The 12,484-nt window shown below is 39.5% G+C and overlaps 1 protein-coding gene across 1 annotated transcript; it reads left to right on the forward strand.

The window, feature by feature from the left end:
• Positions 1-6,849: 6,849 nt before the first annotated feature.
• On the forward strand, positions 6,850-7,760 carry LOC138895451 (uncharacterized). Its single transcript, XM_070180138.1, has 3 exons — positions 6,850-6,991; positions 7,097-7,155; positions 7,248-7,760. The coding sequence occupies exons 1-3, from the start codon at positions 6,850-6,852 to the stop codon at positions 7,758-7,760; spliced, it is 714 nt and encodes a 237-aa protein (XP_070036239.1).
• Positions 7,761-12,484: the final 4,724 nt, after the last annotated feature.

The raw sequence follows: 12,484 nt of genomic DNA on the forward strand, positions 1-12,484 counted from the left end.
TGAACTCCCCACAGCAAAACTACTGGGGTGAAAACTGAAGTGGCTCCAGTTCAAAGCTTTTCCAAGAGAACATGCAGAGTAATCCAGCTCCAATACATTACAATCAACCATCTCAATATGTTAGAGAACAGAAAGCAGAAGATGGCTACAATTGGAGGAAATATGGGCAGAAGAAATTGAAAGGAAGTGAGAATCCTCAGGATTTCTCATTTCTGTTTAACCATAAATCAAGTAGATATTTCCACGAACCATAACAAGATTCTTTTCTAGACTTTGAAGACAAGTACATTAAAAACATCACTTTCTGTGCCAGTAGCTAAATACATCAGTTAAGCTTTGTCCTTCATGTGCATCTGAGTTGGCTACTTTACAAAAACACTAACGTCAAACATTTCCATATGCATTTCTTATACAAAAACAGCCTGCTTTAAGGCCACAACATCCACATATAGTCATCTGCGTCATATTTGCGCTAATCCGAGCTGTATAACTCAAATGCTGAGGATCCAAGGATAGAAAAGATCTTACCACGAATATCAGATAGGTCACACTCCCCTAACTTGTTAATTAAAGCACCCATTCCCCTTAATTTATGTACTCAATTTTCAAATTTTCAGTGTCAGAAATTAAACATAGAAAAACAAAAACAAGAGACACTGCATCATTCAAGACAAATCAAAGAATTGCATATTGATTAGTAAAAGAGAAAGGTATACAGTAAGAAGAGGGTATCAGCCACTATGCATATAACAACAACAACAACAACAACCCAGTATAATCTCACTAGTGGGGTCTGCGGAGAGTAGTATGTACGCAGACCTTACCCCTACCTTGGGGTAGAGAGGTTGTTTCCGATAGATCCTCGGCTTCCTCCCTTCAACAACTCCCCACCTTGCTCTTGGGGTGACTCGAATTCACAACCTCTTAGTTGAAAGTGGAGGGTACTCACCACTAGACCAACCCACTGTACATACAAAACAATATTTGAGGGCCTACCCTATACAAAATTCTTTGCTTGTTCGAATCTCATCAGCAAAATTAAAGCGACTCAGATTGGACAGATCAAAACAAATACTAGTATTTCAGTAGTCCACTACGTTATTAGCATGCAACTCCAATAAATGCCTTAGACCATCTCTAAATCGTCCATAAACCTTAGAACGGTGCCTTTCTGCTACAACTATATGATGATTTGTTGTGAACTTAAACTCTGGAAATACCAAACCGTTTTTGCTGAAAAGAGTATCAATCATATTCTTCGAAGCCTCCGGTGTCAGTCGAAATCCATTCCAATGTATATGCGAAGCCCGATAATAACATGCTACAACTCCTTCCTCTCCACACTTCTTATGCGGATCAAAATTAAACGGACCACTGTCAGTACTACCACAACAAACCTTCATCAATGTCTTAGTGATAGGCTATATGTATATCCCTGTTATGTTTTGATGATCTAACAAACTTACTGTCAAGAACCAGATAAGGAACCTGTTACACATTCTCAAAACCTTAAGATCAAAAGGTTCCAGCTTGGGATATGGTTCAACTCTTCAGAGTCAAAGGAACAACAGAGGGAACACATAGCTACCGTTTCCCGAGAAAACTGCACAAGTCAACTGCCCGAGCTGTAAAGTTGCTGCCTGCACATGCTACAGTGCAAAAACAGTGCTGCAGTCAACTTTATGGGGAGTGCCCTTTACCTAACTTGCTTACATCATTCAAGTGATGTCACAAATGAGTTATTTACATCAAGCAAAGGTAAAACAAAACACTTGCACATTCAAGAATGAAAAGCAGCATTCTCTCAAGTCTGTGTCAATCTTGCAAGTGATTCTCAAGGGCATCAAGAACAAAGAACAACATAACAAAGGACCAGCTTCTTGTATTGAGTCATCATATGTCCTTAGTTGTGTTTCACCTTTGTTAAAGCACTTCAATTGTAATTCCTACTTAGCTTGTTTAGAAGCATTGCGCAGGAAACCCTTTGTAAATCATAAACCATTGTATTTGTGTCTTGGCTAGAGTTAGTCGAGTTGTAAAGTCTTTGTAATAGAGTAATTAGAAAATGGCTTGTAATAGAATATTACAAGCTAGTGAGGGATTAAGAGGTTACTTCCTAGGTTACATAGGTTGTAATCTGAAAATTGCTCAGTAGTGAAGTTGAAATCCTACAAGGGTAGGTCGTGGTTTTTAATCCCGTTGAGCTGGGAATTTTCCACGTAAAATTCCTCTTGTTATTTACTTACTACAATGTGCATGGTTTCTGTGGAAACTTATATGTGTGGGAACTAATAGAGAACCTGGTTCTCTATATAGTTTGGTGGACCCTCGAATTCTATCAATTGGTATCAGAGCGCGTTCTTTCTATCAGGCTAACCCCTAGAAAGGATGCTCATGGCTGATCCACCAAACTTTGAAGAATGTCAATCAACTTATAGACCACCACGATTTAATGGCCAATACTATAGATGGTGGAAGACAAGGATGCATGATTTTATCATGGCTGAAGATTCATAGCTCTGGGATGTTATCTGCGATGGTCCCTTCGTTCCTATGAGAACCATTGGAGAACCAGAAGTGACAGTTCCCAAGTCTAGGCGTGTCAATCTGCCAAGGAGATCTGGGAGGCACTCCAAATAGCACACGAAGGGACAACTCAAGTCAAGCAGTCGAAGATTGATATGCTAACCACTGAGTATGAACTCTTCAGGATGAAAGATGATGAGTCCATTCAGTACATGCACACTCGCTTCACCTCTATCATCAATGAGCTCTATTCCCTAGGAGAAATCATTCCAAGGAACAAACTTGTCAGGAAAATACTTAGTATATTACCTGGTTCCTGGGAAAGCAAAGTAAATTCTATCACGGAGGCAAAGGATCTACAAAAGCTAACCATTGATGAACTCATTGGTAATTTGAAAACTTATGAAATTAAGAAGAAAAAGGATCATGAGATAAGAGAACCCAAAAGGGAGAAGAACCTGGTCCTTAAGACAGACAATAATGAATCAAGTGGTGAGGATGCTGATATGGCTTATTTGACAAAGAGATTTTAGAAAATGGTCCGCAAAAATAGAGGTATTTCGAAGAAGGGCAGCTCCAGCAAGCCAAGAGGATAGGACATATGTCATAAGTGCGGGAAGCCAGGGCACTTCATCAAGGATTACCCTCTCCTCAAGTAAGACCAGTACAAGCACAACATAGACAAAGCAGCCAAGAAGAACCCGATCCCTAACAAAAGATTTAAAAGAAAAGAAATTGTTGATAATATTGTGAAACAATCTCTTGCTGCATGGGGAGACTCTTCTAGCGAATCTGGAGAAGATGATGCACAAGGTGACACCTCCATGATGGTAGTAGAAAGTGAAGGAGTTGCTTATGATTCCATTTTTGCCCTGATGGCAAAATCTGATGATTATGAAGACAATGATGATGATGTGGTAAACTTTCTGGACGTTCAAAGAAATTTGAAGTCTTACTCTCAAAAAAAGCTTATATATTTGGCTAATATTTTAATTGATCCTTATCACAGTCTCATTAGTGATAGAAATGTGCTAACCACGGAACTAGGAGAAATAGAACACGGGAGAGATGATCTAGTGGTGGTTGTGGTTGATCTAAGAGAGACCATTGAGAGTATAAAAAGGGAAAAGGATATTTTGACTGAGAGAAGTGCAAACATAGAGCATGAGAGATATGACCTATTAGTAGTAGTTGTAGACCTAAAGGAAACAATTGAGAAACTCAGAAGGGAAAGTAGGCCTATGAACACCCAAAAGGGAAAGGAAGTTGCAAGTAAGGCACACCTTATGCTTGAAGATGAGATAAAATAAGTGAAATCTAGTCTGTGTGCCGAACTTGAGAGAAACAAACAACTTCAGGAAGATCTAGGCGGTGTTAAGAATGATCTAGAAAAATCACTCAAGTGAACCTGGTCCTCTGATGCTATCATTGCCTTGTATAAAAACAATGGGGGTAAAAGGCAAGTGATAGGGTTCCAAAGGGAAAAGACTCCTTACAACCCTCATAGAAAGTATGTTACTGTACCTGATAACTGGCTTTGCACTCACTGTGGTAATACTGGGCACTTTAAGAAAACTTGTAAGGCCAAGTTTCAGTCTCAACAGAAAAATAAAGTTTTTGCTAAAAAGGTAACTACTGTTAGAGAACGTGGTCCCTCATATAAAAGATGCATGATGCCTGCTTGGACAAAAAAGGTCCTGATTCATCCCTTTCTCAATTACAAGGGACCCAAACTTGTTTGGGTTCCTAAGTCTAATCCTTGATTTCCTTTTCTAGGGAGCAGTGAAAGGGAGCAGCCAATAATGGTACATGGATAGTTGTTACTCGAAGCACATAAGTGGGAGCACAAATGATTTACTTTCACTCAAAGACCTGCAAGGATGGAGTGTATCCTTTGGAAACGGCAAAAAAGGATACATTCTGGGAATTGGAAGAATTGGGAAGTTTCTTTCTCACTCAATTGAAAATGGGTACTACGTGAATGGGTGGAAGTACAACCTGTTAAGTGTCTCCCAAATCTGTGACAAGGGAAACAAGACTGGTGATCTCAGCTGTCTAAGTGTTATTGATAATGATGCTGAACTATGGCACAGAAGGCTGGGTCATGCAAGTTTCACGTTGCTGAACAAGTTGGTCAAGAAGGACCCGGTTTGTGGCCTGCCCAACTCAAGCTTCAAGGATCACAAGGTGTGCGATGCAATGTGTTAAGGAATGTATACATGTGATCTTTGATGAATCTCACCACTCATGTGGGAAGGATTCACATGATAAGATTGATCAAGAGGGAGAATAGTCAATTGTCCCTAGTGAAGTCATTGACATGGCAAATGGAAAAACTGACATGATGAGTCACGTCAAGGATTCAAATGACAATGGCACATCTGAATCTCCAGCTAACATAGAGGAACCTGGTTCCTCAATCACAACAACTGAAGCTGAAAACATAGTTGCTAATGCAGATCAAGGGACCCCACATGTAGAGAGAGAATCACATTCAGAAATACCTGGACCTTCCCACAACAAGGTTCGGGTGTCTAACTGGAAACACAAAAGTTCACATCCTCTGGAAAATGTGATCACTCCTCTTGATTCATGAATTCAAACCAGATCAAAGGCAAGGTTTGTAGTTCAAGGGTACAATCAGGAAGAAGGGATTGACTATGATGAAACATTTACCCCAGTTTCACGAATGGAGGCAATCAGAATCCCCATTACCTTTGCGTCTCATATGAAATTCAAATTGTTTCAAATGGATGTCAAAAGTGAATTTCTGAATGGCTTTCTAAAATAAGAAGTTTATGTCATGCAACCTCCTGGATTTGAGAGTCACGAGTATCCTGAGTATGTGTTCAAATTGGACAAGGCATTGTATGGGCTAACGCAGGCTCCCCGGGCTTGGTATGAAAGGTTGTCAAAGTTCCTTCTAGAAAATGGCTTTACAAGAGGGGAAATTGACAACACTCTTTTTCTGAAGAAACGAGGGAGGAACCTACTCATTGTTCAAGTATATGTTGATGATATCTTTTTCGGAGCCACAACCGACTTTCTTTGTGAAGAGTTTGCAAAACTCACGAGGAGTGAGTTCGAGATAAGTATGATGGAAGAATTAAATTTCTTTTTGGGATTTCAAGTGAGGTAATCTCAAAAGGTGACATTGATAAGTCAGCAGAAGTACATCAAGGAGCTGCTGAAAAAGGTTTGATATAGAAGCATCCAAAGTTATTGACACACCTATTGCCACAACTACTTGTCTAGACATGGATGAACCTGGTTCCCATGTAAATCAGACCATGTATAGAGGGATCATAGGATCACTTTTGTATCTCACAACAAGCAGACCAGATATCATTTTCAGTATGGGACTGTGTGCCAGGTTTCAGTCTAATCCCAAGAAATCTCATCTGAAGGCTGCCAAAAGAATCCTAAGGTATCTCAAAGGAACGCAGGACCTAGTTCTCTACTATCCCTCAGGAGATAACCTTGACTTAATAGGGTATGTTAATGTTGACTATGCTGCTTATCTGGTGGATAGGAAAAGTACTTTTAGTATGGCACATTTTCTGGGTTCGTGTCTAATCTTACGGGGCACAAGAAAAACAAAACTCAGTGGACCTTTCAACTGCTGAAGCTGAGTATGTGGCAACTGCCTCTTGCTATGATCCACTGCTGTGGATCAAGCAGCCACTAGAAAGGTTCGAGACAATGTTGAGAAAGGGCTCATCTGCATGAAGTTTTGCAGCATAGAAGATCAAATTACAGATATCTTCACCAAAGCACTGAGCAGAGAGAACTTTGAAAAGAATCGCTTGGCACTAGGGTTGATGAAGTCTAGCCAGGGACCTGGTCCCACGATGATTGGCTATGAAAGAAGTGTATAGGTAAAATTGCTAAAAAGTATTTTCTAGCAAAGTCTAACTCATCTCTATACTGTTACATGTAGATATGCATGACGATTACAGAGCAGACAAGTAGCTAATGCATTGCACGATTGGTCAAAGGATGAGGCTTACATTTTCAAACTCTGTGAGGGAACCAGGTTCCTTTGACACAGGTTAGTAGCTCCTTTATACTTTCATGCATAATTTTTTAAACGGCTGAAATGGTGCCACGTCATTATATTGTCAATTTCTTTTTGCTTCTTGAATCAAAGTGTCTCACCCTTTATAAAGCGACCCGAATACCCAAAATTGATACCCCAACCGGTCTATATCTCCTCTCAAATAAATCTATTCACAGTCACTTTCAGAACTGTTCATATCACGAATCCAAAATTCCCCTTTTTCCCTTCTTCAAATTCTCTTCTTCAACTAAATACACTCGACCATGTCTGACAATCAGGAAACACAAAATGTTCCAAGTGTCATCCTCACTGTGTCCTCACCTGTTGAAACATCAGTACCGGACAGTACTACTGGGGCACCAACTGAGGGACCTGATCCCTCCACCCAAGAGGAGCCAACCCTTGGTTCCTCTTAAGCAACCCAGGTCAGTACTTATCCTACTTCCTCTTCTCACTTCTACGCTGAGCCTTTGTCCATGGTTGTTCCTGAAATGAGATCGTTATCTGAAGGGGAGAATGAGGACAGTGTAGATGATTATGATAATGTGGCTATTGCTAGTTTTATCAAGGTTAGGAGTAGACATGCCACTACTCAAGTGCCAACTCCTAAGAGACCTATCAATAGGTTGCAGAAGAAGGAAGAATTTGAGTCAGTTTTAAGGAAACGAAGAAGAGGAGATTGGTGAAAGATGGAAAGGTTGTAAATGAGAAGGTAGTGCCTCATGCACTAGTCGTTGATGTTGATGATGAGGTAGAAGAGGAACCTGGTTCCTTGGTTCGTAAGTCTTCAAAGAAACTTACTATTCCAAAGTCCAAAAGGGAGTCATCTGTGAGTGAAATTGACTTGAGCAAGGTTGAGGATGAAAAATCTTGTGAAAAGGTAGTTGAGGAATCTGGGGAACAAGTGATAGAAGAATCAGTTGAAAAAGTGTCTACGAAAAAGGTGTCTGGGAAATCTGCTGAGAAAGGAAAGAGTGCTCGCACATCAGTAAAAAGGAAGGGTGATGCTAGTGAGGAACCTGGTTCCTCCAAAAAGACCAAGATTGATGATACCCAGGATGCTAGCAAGGAAAAATTGAAAAATCAAAAGGTGCTATGGGGCCATACATTTGCCCTTGATATTCTAGATATGGCTGGCATGCGCCAATTGGTGGAGATCTGTGAATTTCAATAGTGGACACACCTGTTCACAGGTGACTGTCCCAAAGTTTATGAGGACGAAGTGCGTAGTCTTTATGCCGACATTTTTACAGTTGAGGATGATCATATTTGTGTGATGGTGAATGGTATTGATCTTGTGATGGACTCTGCTGTACTAGGAACTATCTTGGGAGTGCCTGGTGAGGGTTTGTCTTCTGTTCAGGGAACCTGCTCTTCGAACTTTAGAAATGCTATCTTGAAGGATAAGGCAGTCCAACAAGGGGAACAGGTACATAAGAAGGCCTTCCTTCCAGTGTACCAACTGTTGTTTGAATTGGTGAACAAGGTTTTGCTCCCTCGTATAGAACAAAGGTCCATTATATCTCGGGCAGACTTGGTTCTCATGGAAGCACTAGATAGATACACAACTATCAACATGCCTGGCATCATGATAGAACACATGCAGAAGGTGGCAAAGTTCAAGGATGGTAATCATGGGATGCCTTACGGGTTCCTCCTTACTAAAGATTTTGAGTTCTTCAAAGTCCCTTTGGAAAACTCCAAAGTGGGTACTCATAAGCAAACCTTCTCTAAGACCACCCTCGAGGAATGTGAGTGTATTGATAAGGTTGGAGGGGTTGGCAGCACTTCTACTATCTCCCAGTTGATCAACGCCTAAAATAGTGCCACTGATGAGATAAGGAAGCTGAAGGCAAGGAATTCCATTCTTGAGGGTCAGCTAAGTTAGCTTCAGGAGGCACCTAGTTCTCGCAGCTCTCACAGCACAGAGGTTGCCCGTCTGACCAAAGAAAATGCCGACCTCAGGAAACAAGTTGAGGACCTGAAGGAGAAACTGCTCAATGAGCAGATGTCAGCTAATGCTCGCATGGACATCCTTCTTAAAACCCTTGCCTCTTCATCTAAGCCTTTCCACTCCAGTGCTCCCTAGAACGTGTTCCCTTTCCAGTATCAAATGCTAGTGTCTGTCCTTTGTTTTAGTTCTGATGATGTTTATGATTGGTACTTCTGTTTTTGCTGTTTTTTATTTTGTGGATGTGTTGGTAACAATGGAACTACTCCCTGCTTAATTTCCAAAAATTAATAGAAGTTTCATCCTTTAGCTGTGTACGTCTTGCTCTTTATGCTCTGTTTTTAGTCATGTTGTGTGCACACAAGTGGCATGAGTCAACTCAAGCTAGACTTCTTTCTTTTGTAAGCCTGTTACTAATCTTTTTATGATGCCAAAAGGGGAAAAAATAATTCAGGGGGAACAGGTTGGGTAACTGATTCAGGGGGAACTCAGGAAATGCTGGTTCTTAGGGGGAACATGAATTATAAGTTTGTCATCATCAAAACGGGGGAAATTGATAGGCTATATGTATATCCCTGTTATGTTTTGATGATCTAACAAACTTATTGTCAAGAACCAGATAAGGAACCTGTTACACATTCTCAAGACCTTAAGATCAAAAGGTTCCAACTTGGGATATGGTTCAACTCTTCAGAGTCAAAGGAACAACAGAGGGAATAGATAGCTACCGTTTCCCGAGAAACTACACAAGTCAACTGCCCGAGCTGTAAAGTTGCTGCCTGCACATGCTACAGTGCAGCAGTCAACTTTATGGGGAGTGCTCTTTACCTAACTTGCTTACATCATTCAAGTGATGTCACAAATGAGTTATTTACATCAAGAAAAGGTAAAACAAAACACTTGCACATTCAAGAATGAAAAGCAACATTCTCTCAAGTCTGTGTCAATCTTGCAAGTGATTCTCAAGGGCATCAAGAACAAAGAACAACATAACAAAGGACCAGCTTCTTGTATTGGGTCATCACATGTCCTTAGTTGTGTTGCACCTTTGTTAAAGCACTTCAATTGTAATTCCTACTTATCTTGTTTAGAAACATTGCGTAGGAAACCCTTTGTAAATCATAAACCCTTGTGTTTCTGTCTTGGCTAGAGTTAGTCGAGCTGTAAAGTCTTTGTAATAGAGTTATTACAAAATGACTTGTAATAGTGTTTTACAAGATAGTGAGGGATTAAGAGGTTAATTCATAGGTTACATAGGTTGTAATATGAAAGTTGCTCAGTAGTGAAGTTGAAATCCTACAAGGGTAGGTCATGGTTTTTAATCCGGTTGAGCTAGAAATTTTCCACGTAAAATTCCTCCTGTCATTATTTACTATAGTGTGCGTGGTTTCTGTAGGAACTTATATCTTTGGGAACTAATAGAGAACCTAGTTCTCTATATAATTTGGTGGACCCTTGAATTCTATCACTTAGTCTTAAATCCCAAGAATGCATGATTGCGTAGAATTGCCATAAACGCCTTGAAATAATCTGCATATATGATCTCAACTTCAGGGTACTTCAATCGTAGCTCCTCCAACGCTTGCCATAGATGATCATTGTGCAATGTTGCAAACAAATTTAGTCCTTTGTGACATTGAATTTTCCTGCTATTATCGGGAAACATCGTTTGAAAACCTAGAAGGCAACCAATTGGAATAATTCTAGAAACCACAAAGTGTTTGGCCTCTGCATCTTTGATCAGTTGTTCGATAGAACTCTTGATTGTCTCCACAACATCACGGACAAGTTTGGACACTTCAGAAATAGATTTTGTATGCAAAAGAGAGTACATGTAATCATTAAAACCAGGCTGAACCATAAACACGATAGCTTTCTGAAGAACCTGCGAGAGATGAGACTGCTGAGGCGCTTGGGATGCCATTCTTTATGAAGGAAAAGGGACTCATAACTGTTGCTGCAGGTGTCATGAAACTAATACCGGACTCAAACTCAACACCTTCTTCGGTGTAATGTTGTAGAGAAGGCAGACCAAGCACAATGGCTAAATGATCAGAAGTAGAAGCAGAATCACTGTCTCCGAGGCTGTAAATGGAATAAAACGGGGAAGTTTCAGCCTGCGCGAAAAAGAAAGAGGAGATCACTAATAGAAAGATGAAGAAACAATGGTTGGTAAGGGAAGCCATTGAAAGAGAAGAAACAACGATCAGGGAATTAAAGGAGGTAGGGGAAAACTTAGTTTAGGTTAGTGGTAGTATTTATATATGTCCTTCATCCGTAGAGTTTAAGCAATGTTACAGAAACCTAGTAGTAATAGGAAAAGTTCTGACTGCGGCAGATTTCCATATATTCTTTATGTTTTACTTTTGCTTCAAGTTTCTATTAGAGAAACGCTTGAATTTGCTTGATTAAAAAGGCCTACTATTTAGGTAGGAAGGTTGATGTTTCCATATTCAATTTTGACGCAGAATTTAAAACTATAAGGTAACTTTATTAAATGCCAAGAATTAGGAACTGAATGGATTTCATTTAGGGAAACTTTCATAAGTATCATATTTTTAAATAATAGTATACACAGAATCCTAACATCATTAAGTATATATCAAATGAGGCAGTGTATTATTTACATTTGTAGATACCTAAAAGAATTTGGCATCTTCTTGATGTCCGAGAATGTCGCAATTTCATCCCAAAAATCTCTCCTAAAAAGTTAGGACTTCACTTTTATCTCCTTAATTCTTGCCATCATCTGCTAAATACATTCATTGCCAACACATCATTCCCTTCCCGCCCATAAATCATGTTTAACTTCTCCTATATTCTTTTCCAATAGCCTCTTAGTAAAATGTACAAAATATATTAAGTATATTATACATATATATCTGTCTATTATATGTTCATATATGCATCCATATCTTCTATTTTCACACCCAAACTCAGACACCAAGTATTATACCTGTAACGACCCAAAATATTCGAAAGGTCGTGATGGCGCCGGACACTATTGTCAGGCAAGCCAACACCAATAATTAGTAAATTCTCATTTTAAAATTTTTGAAATCACAGTTATTCCCCTCAATTAAATAGCAGAAGATGTAGTTTACAAAATACGTAATAATATCTTTAAAAATTTCTAATACAGTGCAACCCATAATCATCCCAAAACCCGGTGTCACAAGTGCATGAGCATTTACTAAGAATGTAAAATAAAATACAATAGTTGTTCGGAATACAATTGGACAGAAAAATGTAAGTACTCTGAAGGAGACTCTATTGACTGCGGAGCGTCGTATAGAATGCAGCTCACCTAAGTCCCCTCCATAATCACGCCCCTGCGCCCACGAGGCCGCTAAACATAGGTGTACCTGCACAAAAATGTGCAGCAAGTGTATCATGAGTACGTAAATCAATGCGTACCCAGTAAGTATCCCACCTAACCTCGAAGAAGTAGTGACGAGGGGTTGACTCAGACACTTACTATAGGCTATAATCAATATACCAATGATATGATAAATTATGAATTTTTATGAGACAACGGTAAACACAATAACATGAGACAAGTAAATAATTCTCTTGTTAATAGGGGATTTCCAAATTTATCTTCATCTTTTAATAATTTAAATCTCCGGCCAATGAGGCCATATCAATTATCAATAATTCCCCAAACAATCAATTAAGTCATGAGCAAATCATGCCGAGGTCGTATGGCCCGATCCAACAAATATTTTAACTGTGCACTGCCAGAGGGTCTAATGGTGCGAACCATACATGAATCTATTTACTACCGAGGCGCTCGACCGGATCCACAAATAACAATTATTTTCAAGAAAATACAAGTTTCTCATTTACAGTCAAGTATCTCATACAAACCTTCAAGTGAGTGAATTTAACCTTATACAATTCTTTTATCAATTTCTATCATGACTAAGTGATTATATTAGCAACTA

The sequence above is a fragment of the Nicotiana tomentosiformis genome, chromosome 7 (assembly GCF_000390325.3).
Source record: "Nicotiana tomentosiformis chromosome 7, ASM39032v3, whole genome shotgun sequence".
In the NCBI taxonomy this organism is placed as follows: domain Eukaryota; kingdom Viridiplantae; phylum Streptophyta; class Magnoliopsida; order Solanales; family Solanaceae; genus Nicotiana; species Nicotiana tomentosiformis.

What these genes read in the sequence shown, in the direction of transcription:
- LOC138895451 (XM_070180138.1), top strand. Translation starts at nt 6,850, where the DNA reads ATGTCTGACAATCAGGAAACACAAAATGTTCCAAGTGTCATCCTCACT. An exon ending in CCAAGAGGAGCCAACCCTTG is followed by an intron (nt 6,992 to 7,096) that starts GTTCCTCTTAAG and finishes CGTTATCTGAAG; the next exon opens with GGGAGAATGAGGACAGTGTA. An exon ending in CTATTGCTAGTTTTATCAAG is followed by an intron (nt 7,156 to 7,247) that starts GTTAGGAGTAGA and finishes GTCAGTTTTAAG; the next exon opens with GAAACGAAGAAGAGGAGATT.